This window comes from Gavia stellata, chromosome 12 (genome assembly GCF_030936135.1).
Source record: "Gavia stellata isolate bGavSte3 chromosome 12, bGavSte3.hap2, whole genome shotgun sequence".
Lineage (NCBI taxonomy): Eukaryota > Metazoa > Chordata > Aves > Gaviiformes > Gaviidae > Gavia > Gavia stellata.
In genome coordinates, this window is record NC_082605.1 from 24,361,339 (window position 1) to 24,381,623 (window position 20,285).

Sequence of the window (20,285 nt, forward strand, 5' to 3'; positions counted from 1 at the left end):
TTGTTTAAGATTCCCTGTAAGTGTTAGTCACTGAGAAATACAGTCTCAGCTGTGATCTCTGTGCTGCTGCAGACTCAAAGGAAATGCCCCATAGTGCTCCAAACCTGAGCTCCCGTGAGGCGATGCGTTCAGAAAAAACCCATACTTTTGCAACCCAAAATGTAAACGTCTTCATCATTTCAGTGTGGTACTTCGCTAAAGTTACACATCTGGCTGTCTTGTGGTGTTCAGTTATTGGAGTTCTTTTGGGGTTTCTTAGACAGTTTGAAGGTGTGATCTTCTTAGAGTATTAAAGAGAGTTATCTGCCACTGCTCAGTGCAAGACACAGCTCATAACCACAACAGCATTAGCTGTTGAAATTTTATCTCAAACAGGGTTTGAACCGGTACCTTTTCAAATGGCATTGCTGCTTTGTAGCAAAGGACTTCGGTAGAAAGCTCTAATTGGACCATAAAGAACCATTGTAAAATAAAGATTTAGGGAGCTTTCTCTTTGGCCCCTTGAAATGAAACGAACTACCCAACCTACAACAGACCTGGCTTGCTCAAAATCGAGGTACTTCTCTGATCGGAGCCGGCTGTTATTCATTCTGTGGGTGTATGTGTGTGTCTCTATATTTCTGTATTTTGTGTATTGCTCCCAGGGCTTACGTTGGCATTTTCTCTTTGATCTTCATAGTTAACCGTTATTTCAGGACACTGGAGATTGTGTGGGAGGTTGTTTTGAGAGAGAGAGATGTGTACACACACACACACACAAACTAGGATGGTTGGTGCTGTAAGAAGAGGTAATTCACAGACTAATATTTAGCTATTGGTCACTGTTCAGCTATATCATCAGTGGTCTTTGTTTTGAAAAACCCTGAATTGCATCTTCTGAAGAACAATTTTCCTCTCAATGATCTAACGCTGAAGTTGTCTGAGCTGTCTGTTGGACACATTTGGGCAGAGTATTTCCATCCAGAAAAGAAGAACTTTATTTTTAGAAAGCCGGCTATCTTTGTGTGCCAGCTCCTGGTCTGCATGTGATCCGGTAGGCACCTCCAAGCCTTCCTCTGCAGGTTTGCTCTGCGCAGAAGGCGTTAATGGGTATCCGTGATTAGAGCAGCTTCACGGGGGAGCGTTTCTTCCTCCACACTGCAGACAGCCATATGCTGCTTCCCAGCATCTTTGCAAGGCAGCAGAGCCAAGGGCAGCTTAGGCTGGCAACCAAACTTTCCATCCTTGCGAGGGGTGTTCAGCAACACGTGGCTAGCACGCAACAAGCACATGAAGAAGGCAAAGGCTTCCTATACAACCCCCCCAGATTATGAAATCCTAGTGTTTTCTACTGCTGTTAGTCTTTGCTTCTGTGCAGTTTCAAACCTCATTTGTTGATTGGAATTCATTTTCTGTTTGTTAGTAAAACTGGCAGGATTTCCAGGATCTGGGAGCGATGAAGCTCAAGGGGACCTCACCGGACCCTGCATGAGCGAGCCCCTCCTGGGCTGCTGAAGCAAAGCTGGCTCATGGAGAACGATAAAAAAATAATGTTTTAGTTTGGCATTCTGTTTAGGCATAGAAACAGAAGTCAAGACAAGATTTTGCCACCTTCTCCCACTCCCTCAGAGCAGTACTGGCACCGATACCATGCCAAGCACAGCACTCGCGTTGTGTTTGCCTCCTTGAGTCAACCCAGCCAATGCAGGGAGCTGAGACGATGTTAGGGTACCGAGCTGAGAGCGTGAGCGGTGTCGTCGCAGAAAGAAAGGAGCAGGAGAAGGGAATTAGGGAGGGTGGGTGGTGAGCTGTTCCCATAGTCCTTCTGAAGTGTCACACCCTATGTCTGCCAGCATGGCAGGGTCCAGATCTAGGGGGGGGACGGGGAGGGAGAGGGAAGAGCTCCCCTCTCCTCTTTGCATTAGTTACATCTCTCCTGATATTTCCTACACTATAATTTAAGAGGTTAATGCATTTTTCTAATTCACAGGAAGTATATTGGCAGAGTATTTGTTTTGCTGTTTATATTTCATGTATTTTTGATGTAAAAAAGAAATTGCAGGACCTTTCTGAAATAAACTGTTCCTGTTTTAGGTAAAAATAGCCACGAATGGTCCCAAATATCTAGTTTTAGAAATGCCATTCTGCAGGAGGGCTGAGAACCACAGATTGTTCCTAATGGAACAGATAATTTTTCATCTCTGATACACTGCTTTGGCAAAGCAGAAAGAGTTTAATGTAGTAGGTAGCATTTCCAGTCCAGTGCCTGGTGGACTGCCCATAGATGTTGCAAAATAGGCAATCAAGAATGACACTTATTTGAGCAGAAGGACCGATGGTCTCCCTTAATGTTTGTTCAGATTTGTGATGAATTTGGGCTCAAGAAAGAGCTCTGAGTAAGGACTTTGGGATGAGGTCCATGGATGCTAGGTGACCATTGTCCTTTACAATTACTACAGTGTGTTAATTTGGGAAGCTTCAGACACTGAAATTGGGGGCAGTGAAACACAGAATACAAATAGAGTCTGCTTGTGCCATAGGGTGATGGAAGAAATACAAGGTTCAGTCAGCAGTCTTTTCTACAAGGGTTATTTTCTGCAACAAAAAGTTAAAATAACATTAATATGTTAGAAATTAAAATGAAAGAAACAAGATCCCCCTACCATCTGCTAAGTAAATACCAGTGTAGCCCATTGGAGGAGCATCTGTGCAGGGAGAGGCGGCAGCCAAGACGAAAGCAGCTCCCGCTCCTCCCGGCACCGGGGAGCACCTCCCGTACATCTCGCCGTGCCCCACCGCCCTGCCTGTGCCTTCGCAGGGGGTTCGGGTCCGTCATGAAACCAGGCAGGTTCCTGTGTGGTAGCAAAGAGGAGCTGAGCTGCATTGAACCTGCGCTGCCAGCTGCACCTCGCGGCACCCAGGAGGCTTGCTCTGTTATTTGTTGGGTCTCATTTCATTCAATCAGCCTGTGCTGGTTGTGCCCTTCCCCACCAGCTGCCTGGAGGATGAGGGGGAAGGTATGTACGTTCAGCACGCCTCACTTCTGCTCCTCTAAGAGACTGCATGAGTTTTATCAGAAACGTCTCTTGAATCTCTGTGTAAGTCGTTCAGGCATATGAAATCCTCTACCAAGATAACTTTGAGTCTAATGTATTGACAGTAACACTTTATTTCCACTCTGCTTTGTTTAAATTCGTACATCTCAACATTGTTTATCTTACCAGCTTTTGCATTACTCTTTACAAATGCTAATAAGTATTAGCTTGTTTAATATATCTCTTCCTCTCTGGGGTCAGTTTTTCTCTGTCTTTGAAAGAAATTGAAAGCAAAAGTTCCCAAATTCTCACAAGAAATTTTTTTCTTACGGCATTTCTGACTCTGTCACTGCAACCTAAAAAGATTCTCTCTCTAGGCCACTTCAAACTAGTCTCTGAGATCCTCTATGACTTACTTATTCTTTCTCTTTATTAGCAAGCCAGAAAAGAAGTACTACTTCACAATATCTCAAGCAAAGCAAAAATAAAAAAGTTTGAGGCTTTTATTAGAGTAAAATGCCAGTGTGGCATCCCTGTTTACAAGTAGCGAATTAATCTGCCTACATTAGACATTAAAAATGTATTCACTGTAAGTATTACACGTTTATTAGTGCCTGTGTTTCACTGAATGAGTAGCTGTCGATTACCGTCCCAGTTCTTGCCGTGGGGATCTGGAGCATCCCGGGAAGGATCTCTGCGGGCTCCAGCTTCTCCGCCCCTGGGGCTTCACGCGCACCAACACACGTGAATTGTGTGTTTCTGAAACAGGCTGAGCTCCACCGAGTAAGATAGGTTCAGACATAAAAATGAATGTGCTCATTTTAGGAAGTGAACAGAGATTTGAAAGGGTTTTTTTGTTTGTTTGATTGTATTTTTTCCTTTTAGTTTGTGTTGTTAATGCTTGAATGATTATAGGCTTTTGAAAGTAAGAGTTCAGGAAATAATACACATAATAATACACATAATTTCCTTAAAGATGATACAATGACTGCTAAAGTGCCCTCTTCACTCATGCTGGGCTTGCAGATCTGCTTTGGGAATGTGTTTTCATTTTGTTGACTGACTGCGTGACAACACTCTAATGACCAAAGGAAATGGAAAATAATCTAGAAAAAAATCCTCAGTGTAATCACATATGCTAGCTCTTTACAAAAGTAAAGCAGGAGTCAATAGATCAATGATCTTGATCTCCTGGTAAGGATAGATAAACACAAACCTTCTGTCTCATAATTGTAGGATGGTGAAGAACTATGTGTTTGCAAGTCAAGGTATCCCTCTGTGCAGTTTAAGGGAATACGTCTTCAAAGTGTAGTTCAGTCTTTGTTTCAATTACACGACATGGTCCATCTGGAAATTAATTCACTTATTCCTGTTAACACAGCTGTAATGCCGCCAACACACTCCCGTTTGCCTCTGAGCCTGCTGCTGCACTCCGAGTCTGGGGCTGAAAGGTGGTGAGGGATGCGGTCGTGGGAAGTACCTGCTTACTAGGAGGTGGTACGAGGTGGAGAGCATCTGGTTAAGTTGTCTTGCTGCCTCCGACCACTCTCAAACTACTATTAAAATTAGGGGAAAGAAAGAAAAAGATCTCGAAAGAGAAAGCACGGGCTCGGTGTCTGAGACTTCAGCGCTCACTAATGCCCTTCAAGGAGCTTTCAGCTGATTTCTATTCGCCCTCTGTCTCTGCAGCTCCCTACCAGCCTCCTGTCTGACGCTGCCTCCGGAAAGGAGCGGCTCTGCCGACTCCTTTGGGTAGCGCTGATGAATTACCGTCGGCTTTACTGGAAGGTGTGCGGTGCGTTTTGGAGCACCTCTCGCAGCAGCGCAGCGCTGCCCTCGGGGAGGAAGCCTTGCCGGGGACGCTGAGCACTGTGCGTGCTGGGAGGGGGGGCAAATTAATTGACATTTTCTCCGCTACAAAACTCCTTGGTTTGCTGTTTTCGGTCTTGCTCTCCTAGTATCATCCTGATAATGTTCATTGATAGTTCTGGTTTTCACGGTTGCTCTCTGCTCCTCTGTTAGTCCTGTACAGGACTACAGGTCGTTGCTCCGCTGTTGGGTGCTGGGGGTTTGGGGGAGCAGGGGCTGCCGGCGCAGCCCAAGCCCAGGTGCCGTGTGTCCGCTCCCGCTGCTGGCTGAGCCGCCCCTGTGCTGCCGTTCCCCTGCAGCAGCAACTGCTTTTTGAAGAGTCAAAAGCCATTATTCTCTATTCACAATCCACGCAGGTGCACAGGTAAGTGGGCCAAGAGCTCCTGCATACACCTGGCATCAAGCAGTAGTCAACCAAAGCTTTTTACACCTGTAGTCTTTCCTCCCTCTTAACTAAGTTAGGGCACAATTAATAATGTGATTAATCATGCAAGCTATTTAATAAAGAAGGGCCAGGCAAACTAAAGGTTTCTACTAATGCAATATATAAAAAGGCACATGGCGGGGGAAAAAAAGGAAAAAACTCTCCTACTGCTCTCTCAGCTCTGCTGGTGGTTCAGCAATAGCTCGTTGTGCATGGTGCTGATGTATCTCACCTCCCAAAAAGTGGTTGTGTCAGAGTTTGGAAGAATGAAGTATGAAGCAAGTGAGTGGCCTCAGATTGAGTATCACTACTGAAAAGAGAATGGTGTAATTGCTTGTGAATAATGATTAAGCCTAATTAGAGACAGGGTTTTGCTATTACACTGATAGCAGCCACCTGTAGAGCCTAGGCTTCAATATATTCTCCAGGAGCAGGGGCAGTACCTGCATCTTTGCTTCGCTACACTGAGTAGATGAGGTGCTTGGCTTTCTTCTAGCGTGGTATGTACGTAAACATCTGCGACACAGTAAGTACTCACAGATATTTCTTAAGTGAAACTAAGCTTTTATTGCTATTTCTCTCTCTAATTTCTTTCCTGGGGTACTTGTAGCGGCTAACCTACTCGAAGTAGCCCTCAGTTACCCTTGGAATGAGGAAATACTTTTAATCTTTGTTTTCAAGTTTAGTCTGTGTTTTTCAGTTTGATTACCACTTCACATAGCATAAATTTCCAAAGAAAACTATTTTAGGATCTAATGGAAGGGGTGGCTAATGATGTCTGGAAATTACTGACATCCCTTCTGTTCTTCAGTGTCGGTGTGCTGAGGCTGCCACGTAGGCTTTGTTGCTAAAGATACTTGCATGGAAAGAGCCTGTTTGTTCTCTGGCTTCTTCCCTTAGTTTGTAGTGGTTCCGTGATGGTTACAGCCTGCTGCTGTGTAAAGGAGTGAGGGACAACAGGAAAATGGCTGGGGTATTGCGGAAAGAAAGATGTTGAAGATTCTTTTGTGTGTTAGTATCGGCAGTAATGCATGGCTGAGGCATTGGGTTAAAGGGAAACAAAATCTGTGCTTCTGAGCAGGAGGTTTGAGTGTCTGCGGGCCCCTTCCCACGCCGGGGTGGTGATGGGCACTCGTGAACATCATTGTCTGTGGCTGGAGATGCCTTCTGAGACTGTCCAGTGCCATAAGCGATTACTGAAGTCAGAAACTAAGTAGTGAAATAGCCTCTTTGCAACATTTGTTAGTTTTTTTGTTTGTTTTCTGGAGCTCTAGTGGATCTATTGGACAAAAGCTAGGAAGAAATGAAGCCGGGTTAGCTGGGGGCATCTCAGCGCCTGGCTGATGGCACAGGCTTTCTGCCTAGTGCGGTGGGATCCGGCTCACAGGGGCTGTGGACCGCTCTGCTGCGCCGGGAGGTATCTGAACCAGAGCGCTTCGGAGACCCAGCTCTGTCTTATAGCAATTTTCAGTAACATAGTACTATTTCAGATATTTATGTTTCTCATACTCTGTTAAAGTTTGCATTAAGCAGTTCACTTGCATGGGGCCAATACAAAGTTTAATACAATACTGCAGCAACTTCAATTTGTGGAATTAAGCTGGTGTGCTTTATTTAAAAAAAAATAATCTAAATCACACCTGAACTCTTTCTTTAATATCTCCTTAGAATTTAAATTATGTTTTTAGCTTTGGCAATTATTTAAAATGCTGATGTGTCAATCCCCAAAGAGAGAATACTTGTCTCGAGTATTGCCACTTGAAATTTTGGGAAGCCACACAGATGTTCATCTCCTCATTATGGAAATAATGTATTTGGTTAATGTGTTGGTATGAAGAGAGGGGAATACAAATTATCTTGCAACTTGAGAGCCATTTAAAAGTTTCCTTATGTTTAGACTGCCTTATTCATCTCTACTAAGGCACCTCTGACGAGAGACGTCCTCTGAATCTCCCGGTTTGGAAGTGCCTCTGCCAGTTGCCGGCTCTGGCCGGGGCCCCGTCGCCAGCGGCTCTGCCCCGGCTGGTGCTCGGCGCTGGGGCAGTGAGACACGTGGCATTCGGTCTCACCGCAGCAGCCAGCAGAGATACTGTGGGATATTTCTCTTCTCGGAAGATCCGTGTGCTGTTTGTTGGGGATGAGGCTGGGGTCTCTCCAAGTGCCCTCATTGCAGCCTCCTGGCTTCTTGAGCGCATGTCGGAAACACAGAAAAATGAGGAGAGGATCCGAGCCAGGGACTGGCCAAGGGCACTTGCCTGGTGGTCCTTAAGGCTGGCCAGTATCCCAAAGGGGATGCTGACCTGGGAAATGGAGAGGAAAAAAATAGAGGTGACGAAAAGATGAGGAATGGGTGCCTAGAGGATAGTCTTCTCCTGAAATATTGAAATCAAACTGGAAAGCTTTTTTTGCTTTCCCTGGAAGCTGCAGGGTATTCCAATGACAAGTACTTGGGCAATGCGGGCGTTCCTGTGCGGGACTGCACGGCCTCGAGGCTGGCCCGAGTGGTTGTACCATATCCCCCAGCCTCAGAAATCATCCCCGTTATCTTTGGCTATTTGTATACAAGTCTGAGCACTTGTTCTGGCTAGTACCTTGTGGTTTGGTGTCATTAATGCGCACAGCTGGAGTGGAAGCTGAAACGTTGCGTTAGCAGCATCAGCTGAGAAGGCTGTGCCCTGTCGCACATCCTAGCATGCCCTGGCTGGATGGTGTTATTAAAGCCACCTTGTAATCAAGAAGTCAGTTGTCAAAAATCAAGGAAGTAATTATTTTTTTTAAAGACTCTAAGGAAAAAAAGAAAGGGAAGAATGCAATGGAGTTTTCGGGTTATATTTTCTTAGGGATGTTAGCTCAAGCGGAATTTGAAAATAAGATTGGTAGCATATATAGCAGTTTAAACTGAGGCATGACTGCTGTGCACAGCCAATTATATCGGCTCGCCCGGCGCCGCGCATGGATGGCCTCTGGTTTATGTGCTGGCTCCGCCTGACCGCAGCTCAGGCTTGCAAGTGTCTGCCATGTGTACTGCTTCAGCGATGGCTCCGCGGAAAAGAGGCACCACGTTGAACAGCATCTTGAAAGAGCATTGTTGCTTTCATCTAGCTGGTGTTACTATGTCAACAGTAAAAAAAATACATAACTCTCGGTGTCCGGTTTGGGGGGGCTGTGTGTGTAGAAGTAGGGGTCTGTGAGCGCGCATATCAATTTTAGGATACCCAAATGTATTTACACGTGTTGCAATTATTCCTGTTGGCATGGTAACGCTTCAGCGAGGCACAGGCAAATATATACAGAGAAAGAAAGAAAATTAACTCTGTGTTTTGAAGGAATTGAAAGCAGTATAAGGAAATAACGTTAGAAACCCGGTGAATTCCGCAGCCTGGGGCCGCGGCCGCCCCTGTGCGTGGCGGGGGAAGGAGCAGCCCCTCTGCTCCCCCCTTGCGCGGCAGAAGCCAGGTACGTCTCAGCCTCCGTCGGTACGTGTCTCGCCTTGTTCTCCCGCTCCCACCGCAGGCAGGAGGAGGAGGAGGACGGGCTTTGATTTCCTTTCATGTTTTGTTTGCTGGGAAGGTATAACAATGTGACCGAGCATTGATTTGCTTTTTGCAAGTTGATTTTAAGTGCGTGTGCCAGAACGGCACAGCCGGGGCTGTGCATTGACCACCGCCGGGGTTATTAATGACTGTACGGCTCAGAATTTAGGTCATGTATCACAGGATGATGGAAAACTACCTCTTGCGTAGCACCGCTGTCGGTCCTGTTCTTGGCTCGTCTGCCGAATTAGAGCGCATGTACAGCGGTGGTGTGGGGTGCGATCTTCCGAGCGGTTGGGGTGCTCTGGGGAGGCTGCGGTGCTTAACCTCAGCCGTCCTCTGCGGCAGTGCCAGGCAGTGGTTGCAGCCTCTCCTCCGTGGGCAGCTCTGACCTTCCGTTTCGTTTATTTTGGCATGCCCATTATGTGTGCTGATTGATTTTTATTTTTTATTATTGTTAATTATAACCTGTTGAACATACTGAAGGGTTACTCCGGCTGCTGCATTACAATGTAGAGGGATTTCTGTATTTTTATCCTCATTTTAAATTATGCAAGCAGATGACTTGGGTTTAAATGCTTTTAAGGGTACGCAACATGCGTTTTGTCTGCTGCTGCTACTTTCAAAGGGAAGAAAACCACTCTCATGTTCTGCATTTAGACTTTCTGTACCTCTCTGATTTTACTGCTCTGCATTATTAAAATGAAACAGGCCATCTGTGGAGCAGCTTCTCCCATTTAGTCAAACAGAGTGGGAAGGAAGAACTCGAACCTATGGGAAGAAGGCATCAATGCATACAAAGGGATTTAGTAATTGCAAATGAAAAACTGAAGTAACAGCTCAGAATTTGGGGGTAAGTGTTATCAATAGGAAAGTGATCTGCATCCTGACCCATGGGCCTGACTTGCCACCGCTTTGCTCCACGTCCCTGGGTGACACTGTTTAACTCCACTTGAGTTTTACTGCTGCCAGCTGAGATTAATGCAGAAGCTGATCTATTTTTCAGTTAAGCAGAAAGCAACAGATAATTTCAAGAAGGCTGGCTATGCAAGTGAGAGGGAAAGCAAGCTATTAACTACACTGCCTTGTGATAAGTATTGGGGGAAAAAAAAAGCTTTTTGCTAATCTTCGGGTATGGGGGGGGGGGGGGAAGAGTACTTCATGGGTAAGGTCCTGGGAAGACAAATAGCCCATTTTCAATAACTGGCCAGCAGGAAAGGACGAATTACTGGGAGCGACATTCTGCTTCTGGGTGTATTTTTAAATCTCTTCTGTTTGGCCTGATTCTGGTGATAATCTTTACAGCAGATACAGATCCTCGCTCGCAAGAGTAGGCTTATGTGAGCAGCGTTTCTCCCTTGGCTGGGACTCTGCATATTGCAATCCATAAAAAAAATTATTCATTCCAGCAGCAGGAGTCATTTGAATAAGAAGTGGAGTATTCAGCTGAAAGGAGAGCACCACATGCATTAAGCAACCCGGGTGACTTATACCAGTGTCAACCTAGAAAGTCCCTCTGTGACTGAAAATGCAAAAGTCTTATGTGTTATGAAGTCTGCAGTTCTTTGGGGGAAGAGGAGCACAAGCCTTCATCTTCTGCCCTGTAACAACCCTCTTGATGCTCTGAGGCATGGATTTGGTCTTTCTGTTGTTCATAAAGAAAACGGTGGGTCCCCTTGGGTTAGGACATCAGCCTCCTGCTCAGGTAAGAGCATGATCCTGATGCCATCCAGAAGACCATGGCAGCAAGAGAAACTGGGTCTGGGGACAAGCTCCTTGTTGCAGCAGGCACTGGACACACACAGCAGGAAAATCTTATCCTCAGCTGAGGCCTCTAGCTGGTATGGCAATAAAAATAACAAATAGGAGAAATAAATGTAGGGCTTTCTACTGTTTATATTGATATAAATGGGAGTTATGTGAAAGTATGAAGTGCCTGAGAGCAATAAAATGTAGAATAATGAATAATAATATACTTCTATATTAACCTTTCTCTTACAGCACTGGCTAGATACCACCTAGGTCATGATCTCATTGCCATGGCAGCTGTATAATTTTATAAAAGTGATAACGATCATACTTAGCCAATATATATCTATTTCCATAATAGAAGCTTTATAGCTTAAAATCCCAGATTTGCCCTAAGTATGGCAAGCTGAATTTCCTTTGTACATGCTTTATGTCACGTATATAGAAAGTAAAATGTGACATCAACTAAAATACCCTTTTTCACTGTTATGAGTGAAAACAACTGCAAAGCATTTTTATGGCATGAAGGAAGTTAATAAAATCACTTAATATCACGTCCTTTTTATTGAGTAAGAAGGTCAAGAAAATATCTATAGACTGTCTTAACAGCCCCATAATACTGTGTAGCGTGTGGCTTGGGCAACATAATAAAATCTGAGAAAAGACTAGCTGTCTTTAAATTGATCTTATCATTCCATGCCTAATGCTTTTATCCCAGATTTAACGTCAGTAATTTAAACTGTTTTGCCTTGAATGCTAGGAAGATCAGAAAATTATCTGAGTAGCTGCTTTCAACTCACTTGGCATCACTAATCATCGCAAGTGATGATTTACTAGCTGGGTAAATAAAATTTGTATAACTAGCAATCATTAGCATGGACATACTTTGGTCAAAATAGGGAAGAATAAAAATAAGAGTAGTGATTCTATCAGTTTATGATATGAAACTGGGTCAATATGTTGTATTTGCTCACAAGCCACATGGGTTGAGAATGAAAACACTTTAGGCACATGAGAAATGCAGTAGGTCAACAACTTTGTGTTTTAATTAGGCTTAATTATTTTCCTTATTAAATAACCCCAGAGCCCTTCAAGTCACTGCTGACACATGAAATAGATGCTTCACAGCGTGTGCTAGTGATTCGGTAAACAAGAAGTGACAGAAGTCTCTCTTAAAAAAAAATATCTGGTTCATTCATGCCAACAGCATGTTATCCTCATGGATCTTCATGAGCCGCCCGCAGTTCACCTCCTCGGTCACTGGAAACCTCCCTGGGCTGCTGCTGATTTCACTGGTGCCAGTTCAGCGTTGGATCCCCTGTTTTAATCTCTCTCTTTTCCCAGGGGATTGCTCTTTTTTGGGTCCTTCCCTGCCCTCCTGCGCAGCCATCTTTCTCATCTGCAGCCCATCCTTTCCATGTCGATGTGTGCATGACGCCTTCCCCGTGATAAATGCCTCCTCTGCGAACCTGCCTTTTTCCCCTCCGTAACGCAGCTGACCATGGCAAACCGCATCGTTAGTCTTGGAGCCTGGTTTATCCTCCAAAGCACGTATAATTCCCTCGGCCATCTCTGCCAGGGAAGCTGAGTGTTATGCTTTCAGGCAGAAAATGGGCAACATGTAACATCAAATGGAAGGAGAGATGCAAGATTAATGTTAGAAATAAATCATTTGGGGTTTTTTAAGTGTAAAAAGCAACCACAAGTCAGCAAGCCTCACTTTCTACTTGAGAATTGAGCCGCTCTAAGTGTTCCCGGCTCCGTGGTGCTGCGGCATCCTTCTTCCTCAGTGATGCCCTGGTCCAGGAGGAGCCGGGGGGGGTTCTGACAGTGGAGGTGGGGGGCTGGTGCCTTTCCCAGGGCAGGGCTGGATGCTGCACTGGCACTCTCCATCGGATGACTGACTGTAAAAGGTGCAGAATAAACCGCCCAGGCAGAATTTGACATTCAGAGCCTGACTGCAGGCGGCTGGGGATGAGACACTCCCATCTTCCCCCAGTAATGCCTCGTGTCAATCACCAAAGCACGGCTGATAACGCCAAGTATGACTGATAACGTCTATCCTGATCAAAGGGTGCTTAGGCTGGCACCCTGAGCATCCCACTGAGCGAAGCAGGGGAACAACCCAAAGTGCTCGGGTTTTGGGGGCATCACAGCCAAGTGACTCTCGTCCCTCCCCTCACCTGGACTTCAGCAGCCCCCCGTAGTGCTTGGGATCAAGTCCCTTTCCCCTAATTCTACACACACACACACACACACACACACACACACCCACCCCGGCTTTTTTTTAAAGTCTGTTTCATTGCCATGTAGTCAATTTATATATTAATCCTGGGGTGGAAAAATAAATGAACCCATTAGGTAGTATCATCTCTGAATGTATAAGAATAATGATTTAATCAAATCACAGTGATTTAAAGTAATAAGACATTTACTTTGATTTGTAAAATCGCATAAAATAACTATCTATATCTCTTAGAGGTATTTGCTGAAAAAAGTAATTTTCTTAAGTATGATATATGGGGGAACACTGGGAAATCACTAAATCTTGTCACACAAGTGCAGCACTTGGCCATGTACAAGGGTAAGAAGTGATTATTTCTACTTTTACATTTAAGCATCCGGCTTTTTTGATTGGGTCATCTAATTCCCTGAGCCCCTGAACCCGAAACTGTTATGTTTAGTACTGTGCATGTAAGTTGTCTTAATGTCTTCGGTTCAAAAAGATTAAGCTTAAGCACAGGCTTAAGTCTGTCATTATTAGAGAGAACACGTATTTCAACTTTAATGTTTATGAGTCATATTAATTCAAAAAAGTACCTTAAAGTTAGAGATGCATTTAAGATGTTCCTCTGGCACAAGGTCATTGTGGTACATGGGAAGTGTGGAAATAGACCTGACTGATACGAGATTTAAGACGGAATATATGTTTTGTATATTTTTGAGACAAATGCAAGCATTGGCTTTTTCCAAGAGTTAACAAATTACAGATCAGTCTGAAGCTGGTGAAAAGTTACCTAATGCTGCTAATGTTAATCCTCCTGTGACTTCAGGAGTTCCTTCATCCTACGCCAACCTGCAAAGGTGACACACTCTATTTTGCAGTGTGTAACCACATATTTTTGTCACGTGTGATCAACAATGGAACAAGCGGTGCAGCAGCTCCTATTCACGGACCATTTTTCATTTGCCCCTTTAGAAAAGGAGCTGCCTATTGCCACACACCACTGCCCAGGGGCTTGTAAACCTTTTGCCTGATGCTGTGCTTGGTGGCATTTTGCACCATCGTCCTCCTAAGCGGGTGCTTGGGCTCGGCTGTGCTCACGCCTTGGGAAGAGCTCGGGAGAGTCGGAGAACTGTTATAGTCACGGCTGTTAAATAAACTCGTGACATAAATCCTTACACATTAGCTCACAACATTTGTATGGCACTAATCTTTGCGTAGATCCATCATAGCCTTATGATTAGTGTTCAAAATAAAATAATATAGATATGTAACTACAAACTGTTCTTTAATAGGAATTTAAATCACGAAACTCATCATGGGACTCCTAATGTTTAATTAAAGTCCACTGACAAGGTTGGTTGCAGGGTAGCAGTTACACTAGCGAAAGATCAGCATTTGCTTAGAGTTGAATATTTGGGGTTTGCTTTACTTATTAGCCATACATCTAATGTGAAGTTTAAAAGTAGAATGATCTTTAAATTGATCCTATTTTCTCTTAATTGAAAAATACATTTTTCCTCTAGGTTTCTTTTTTTAAAGTCGCTTTGAAGTACATCGAGCACAATTACCTTTCTGAAAATAATGGTGGAAAAAAAAATTAAATGGTAGTGATTTGTTGGCTCAAATGACAGAGCAAGCAGCTTGGTGTTGTATTCAGTTCAGCCGATGTATTTCAGACAAGCGTAACTTCTCTGACAGTATTCTCGGGAATGATACAGGGAAAAACCAGAAGAAAAAAACCACTCTGGGAGCAGTGGGATTCCACTGAGCATTCTTTGCTGACTTTTAATTGCATGAAAGTCTCATCCACTGTGAACTGGCACAATTCAGTTCATTCAGTGGAGGTGCACAGGTTTGCACCAGATGATATGAAACTTTCTAGGTCTTATTCTGTGGTGTATCATACCCCAGCTGTGCACGTGTGCCAGCGCTTTGTGTAAAAATTGTAAATATTTATCAAATATAAAATGGTGCCTGTGAGCACGCTCCTGGCCTTGCTCCTATGCAGAAATGTAGGACTCCTTCCACTTGGTCCTGGCCATGGGGGACTTTTCTTGGTCCTAAGTCTGTTGGGAAGGAGGGCACTTTGCAAAGACGAAGCCTTCTGGAGGTCTTCTCCAGGATTTTGGCTATGTGGGAGCAGTAGTGCTGTGAAACAGCCAGAAACAGCCCGTGGGTGCACAGCACTTCCTCCCAGTAAGGAATTAATAGAAATTTGGGCTGCTACTTAACTCTGTCCCTCTGTCAGTCAGTCACTTGCCTGCTTGTCTCGATCCATAGAAAATAATGATAAAAAATGTACACTCTTTAATAGGGATCTATATTCCTTCTTGAGAATGCAGAGGGATCATTAAAAAAAATCAATGGGAATGTTATTATTTGTTATTAAATCTGCAAAGGTTTAGAGTAATTCTTATGGAATTCTATTACAGTTTTATCAAGATTTATTGATTCTATCTTATTAAGTTATAGAGCACTTTTCCCAGAGGTCAGTTAGTTTGGCACATTGGTAAGCTATACTGTTTCTCTTTCTGAGCCATATATATATTGCAGATCTTATGACTGAATATCCCCTTTGAAGTGCTCTTTAATTATGAGTAAAGCTAATACACATAGATTTACAGGAAAACAGGTGTAGCTTGTATGTAACTAAAACCTAAGAGTATTTTCTAAATTTTTTTCTGACCCACCCACATGAATATTTTCTGTAGGAAATTTCATCCCAGAAGTGCAGAAATTGTCCTGTCCCTTCTAGAGACCGTGTACAGAAATATTCATAAGTCAGTAATTTGTCATTAATTAAGTAGAACAGCTGTGGCAAGAGAGGTTTTTCTAAATGGTTTCCCTAAAACGTGGGAAACCCAGGTTAAGTAAGTCCCTGCCTTAGCGTAAATACAGCAGGAGGAGATCGAGGGTCTCTGCCATCACAGGTTGGCTCTTTTCCTGCAACTTCATGCAGTTTTGTTCTGGAAAGTTTTCATTTCAAGCTGCAAAAACCACGTTAAGGGCTAGACAAGCCGTACTGAGTGCATGGAGTTGACTCAAATACTCAGTAGCACTTAAATACACCGCTGAGGTTTTCTCCTATCCCCTTCCGGTGTTCTGCTTGCAGGTTTCCATGGTTTGGTTGCAGTCCTTCAGGTGCTGGCTACCGACTAGGCAGCACGGTGTTCAGTTGGTATGGCTTGTTGCTTAGGGTTTGTCATCGTTCTGAAGCACCCTGATGTATTTGTTGCAGGAGACACCTACACGTATTTTATAGTGAGGCTGCAGGTAAAATTTTAATTTGCTCTCAGCCTGTTTCTGGAAGACCCCAATACTTATTTTTCTGGTGTAATTCTCGGAGATGATGTGCATTGTGTCATGAACAGTAGTACACTCAGAATTAGGAAAATATATGTTATAGTTGGGTCAATAGTACACGAAGCTAATACAAGCAGACAGATTGACCCCACTCCTAATCTTCTTTCTTATTTGAAAACATCTGTTTACATGCTGTCTATTTTTATCCCATAGTGGATGGATTGCTATGCTAATTTAACGATGCCATATGGTTTTCCTCTGACTCAATTTCATTGTGTGGAGTGCCAGATTGAGTCAATTTACCCACCTATTTCAGGGAGAGAAATTGTTGGCTATGGTGCAAGGAACTTTTTCTCTCTTTCAATGGAATATGTATTTACTGTCATTTCTAACTGCAAAATCAAAAGGAACCATGTGAGCAAGCAATATAGAGAGATGGTTTAGTATCTATAAGAGCTTGCTGCTTCTGTGCTTCCACCCTCTTCTGCAGCACTGGTACCGGCTGTAAAGCCAAGTAAAGGGACAAAATAGATACTCTGAGGTTTGCATCTTCAATGGATTTGCACTTTTCGGATGCCAGATAATTTACTTCTGAGCTTCTCGGTGTGCAACCAGCATTTTTCAAGTCCTCTTTACAATTGATCTGCTTTCTCCAGGTTTCAGATTTGCATAGTTTGAATACCTCAACAACCTTCTTAGTAAAAGGAAAAACTCTTTTGCAAACTGAACTTGAACTGGGATTGCAGTTCTGGAAGGTTACATGAAAAATACTGAATCTGAACTGTCTCTGTAGGCAAAAGCTCTGATGTTGCTCATTGCAGGCTACAGACAGGTAACTAGAAGGACTTTGGAAAACTACTCAGCACTAGTAACAGTGGGGAACGTCCCATTATTCGAATATGCTTGTCATAAGAACAAGGGGGATCTTAGTCATTGCAGGAACAAAGGTCAGATTTCTGTCATCGTGCTATACTTAGGGTATCTGTCTATTGATTTGCAATTATTTGTATGCACAAAGGTTTCCTTAGGCTCTAAGGAGTTATCTCAACTTTGAAAGAGAATAATGGATAGAAGAGTGCTTAAATACAGCAAAGCGAAGCAGCAGTGCCTGGGATAGTTAGTAATGTCATGTTCCTTCTGGTCTAAAGTTACCATTGCTCACTGGGAAGGTAAATATTTGTTTCAGAGTTCTGTATTGTATTGTGAGAAAACTCCATTGAAATGAGCATGATCTTTGAAGGGGTATTACCTGAGCTGTTAAAGGACGTATGGCTCGGTTTTAAACTATGGAATTTGAAAACTTGATAGAGGAAATCCCTACACTATGGGAGAATTTAATAAACTGTATAATTTTGTAGTACAGTTTTAATTCTTTATATTTGCCCTCCTGGCTTGTAAGCCTTTAGGTATACCTTTTCTTTAATCACTATACATACACAAATATATATGTATATACACACACATTTGTGTATGCGTATAGCCATGTGTGTATATAGTGATATACATTTCTGCAAAAAAAGTAAACAAAGCCAAAGCAAAATATGTTTCTCTTCTGGCAAGTTGGTGAGGTGCTAGAGATAGAATATGGTTGAGAGCCACATGAAAACTGAACTAGTTGCTGCTACAGAGCTATTCAATAGCTGTTATGTGGCTTCTTTCAGTGAATACAGGGGACTATGTTTCAAAAAAGGAGATTCAGGAGCTTCACATATCTTTACTAAACTTCATCTCAGCAGTTAAAAAACTATCTTTTCCCCCCCCCCATTATTTTAATACTGGAGTTGTATGTCATTTTTACTCTCGCAGCACTGCAAGCAGTTTGTGGCTGCATGGCTTCAGCAGCAACCTGAATCTCACGGGTTGAAGGAAGGAAATCTTTTTTTTTTTTCCCCCCACACTTCAGGATGTCTAATCCAAACATCTGGTAAATCGTGGTGATTCACAGTTACCTCGTAGAAGTTTTGCCCTCTGACTTTATCTGTACCTCTGTGAAAGGAAACGAAGGGAAAAAGACATGCAACGAAACCAGTACGGTGCACTGGTAGCGGCCAGTTTAGTCAGATGAAACTGCCTTCTCTGGAGGTCTGGAGAGGTTAATTACAAAATCAGTTGTATTGAGCTCAGCCTAATATCAGCTGCACCGTATCATTTATTTTCTTTCCTTATCGGTATATATCTAATCCGTGATTTTCGCTTATAACTTTTTTATATTAATCTCTGTTTTACATATATCTTACCTAGCGTTACACCTCACAGTTAGTAGCAGTGTAATTTACTTACAAGATGCAGCTGATTAGATGAAACATGCAGCGGACTGCCTTTCTTTCCACGATCGTCTCGTGTGGGTGGAGATGTGAACGTCCGCTGGATGTTGAAGGCGATGTGAACACAGGCTTTGTTTTCAGGTTGCAGTACTTCCCGCGCAGTATGAGCTAGACTTCAGCTCTCTACCTGTCTCCTTCTCCAGGGTTCGATGCCTATTTTACCTCCCGCACCCTGGAGAACAACAGAAGGAACGTGTGGTTTGCAGAGTACTGGGAGGAGAACTTCAACTGCAAGTTAACCATCAGTGGGTCAAAGAAGGAAGACACGGACCGTAAATGCACAGGTAACTCCACTCACTTCACGCTCCTCGTGCCGCTGGGCGCGGGCTGCGGTGGAATGACAGCACAGCTGGTGTAATGAGGCTTGGCTGGAGACAGATTGAACAAATAAGTTGAATTTTTGTACGTTGTACAGAAAATGGCACAGCAGCATCAGCCTTGCAGGGCAAGAGAAGTAGATGGAAAGAGTCAAATAATACCTTCTTCTGTTTCTTCCTTCTCCTGGCTGTCCATCCAGCAGGAAAATCAATGTTTTCCATGGGACCCAGAAGTACTTTTGTGTGAGCGCAGGGTGGCTTGTGGGGTTTTTGTTAGTTTGTTTTAGGTGGAGATCATGTCCAAAACTTGTGCCTTGTCAGCCATCTGCAAATCACAAATTGGCCACGTACTGTGGCAAAGCATCATCTCACGTCAGAGGAATGGTTGTATACTAACCATGTATGTTTACATTTAACTTTTGATAGAAATGTAGCTGTAGGAAAGCATTAGCACAGTGTGAAATGTTTTCATTTATGTAGCATAAAATCATTCATCAGAATTTTGTTCTTACCAATGTTTAAAAAAATGGGGATTAAACAAATTTTTGCAGCCTCAGGTCAGTAACATAGAAGACGCACTGTCTGCATTTCTGACTGAGGTTCCTGACCTTGTTTGACCTCTGTTATTTTCTGGTGGCTGACAGATTCACTCCTCTTTTCCTTTTATGAGGTACTGCCCACCATTTGAAATACTGTATTTTCCAGGAATACCTGTTTCTGATCACATGGAGATTCAAGGAATTATTGTTAGTTACAGAGGTGCATAGGTAATGGGGGGGTGATTTTGTTTTTAACGGAGTTACGCACTTCTCGGCACAACCACCGTTATGATGCGGGGTGATACAGTTCATTGAACTTGGAGAGTTTATTTTGGAAGGAAACGATGGGCAAGACACACATTCTTGGAGTCATTCAGATGTGGGCCTCACCGGGTGCTATCGGATGATCCATAGGGACAACAGCAGCATTGCCAGTTTAATGACCTTCTGCTGAATTAAGGTATTAGATTGAGGGTACTTGTCTAGAAAAAATATTTCAAAAACTCAAAAAACGCAGGGAATCTGCCCTCAAACTGCCAGGTCCCTGGTGAGCCTGTGTCTGTAGCATGAATGTCTGCAGTGTGGGGTTGGGGCATTTGCTCAGGGCTTAAAATGCAGTGGATAAGCTTCGGCCAGAATGTGCCTCCTGTGATACGGATGGTAATGCCAATAACGCCGTCTGAAGTCCGCCTTGCCCTTGCCTCCCTTTGCCTTTCCTTCCCTCTCCTTTTACTTTTTCACAGCAGCAGTTTAAATGTGTTATGTTGAATAATTGCCTTGAATTTTGATCAAAGGAAATTAGTTCATAGGAGGGTATGTTTTACTATGATTGAAAATTGATGAAAACGTTCCGTATTTCATATCATCTGCTTTTGGTTTCAATTCATGGCTGGGAGTAGGAGTGTTGTACGTAGAAACAGTGCATTTACAGCTGGGACTACACTGCTGTTAAATTTGGCATTTGGAATCTCCTCCGAAGGCTGGAA

At 43.5% G+C, this 20,285-nt stretch overlaps 1 protein-coding gene across 1 annotated transcript in view; it reads left to right on the plus strand.

Moving 5' to 3' along the window:
• The window catches only part of GRM7 (glutamate metabotropic receptor 7), a 283,523-nt gene that overhangs the window by 173,600 nt on the left and 89,638 nt on the right, over window positions 1–20,285 (plus strand). The window contains exon 5 of the mRNA XM_059823137.1: window positions 18,587–18,727. Within this exon, the coding sequence (XP_059679120.1) occupies window positions 18,587–18,727 (141 nt within the window). The remainder of the gene's footprint in view (window positions 1–18,586; window positions 18,728–20,285) is intronic.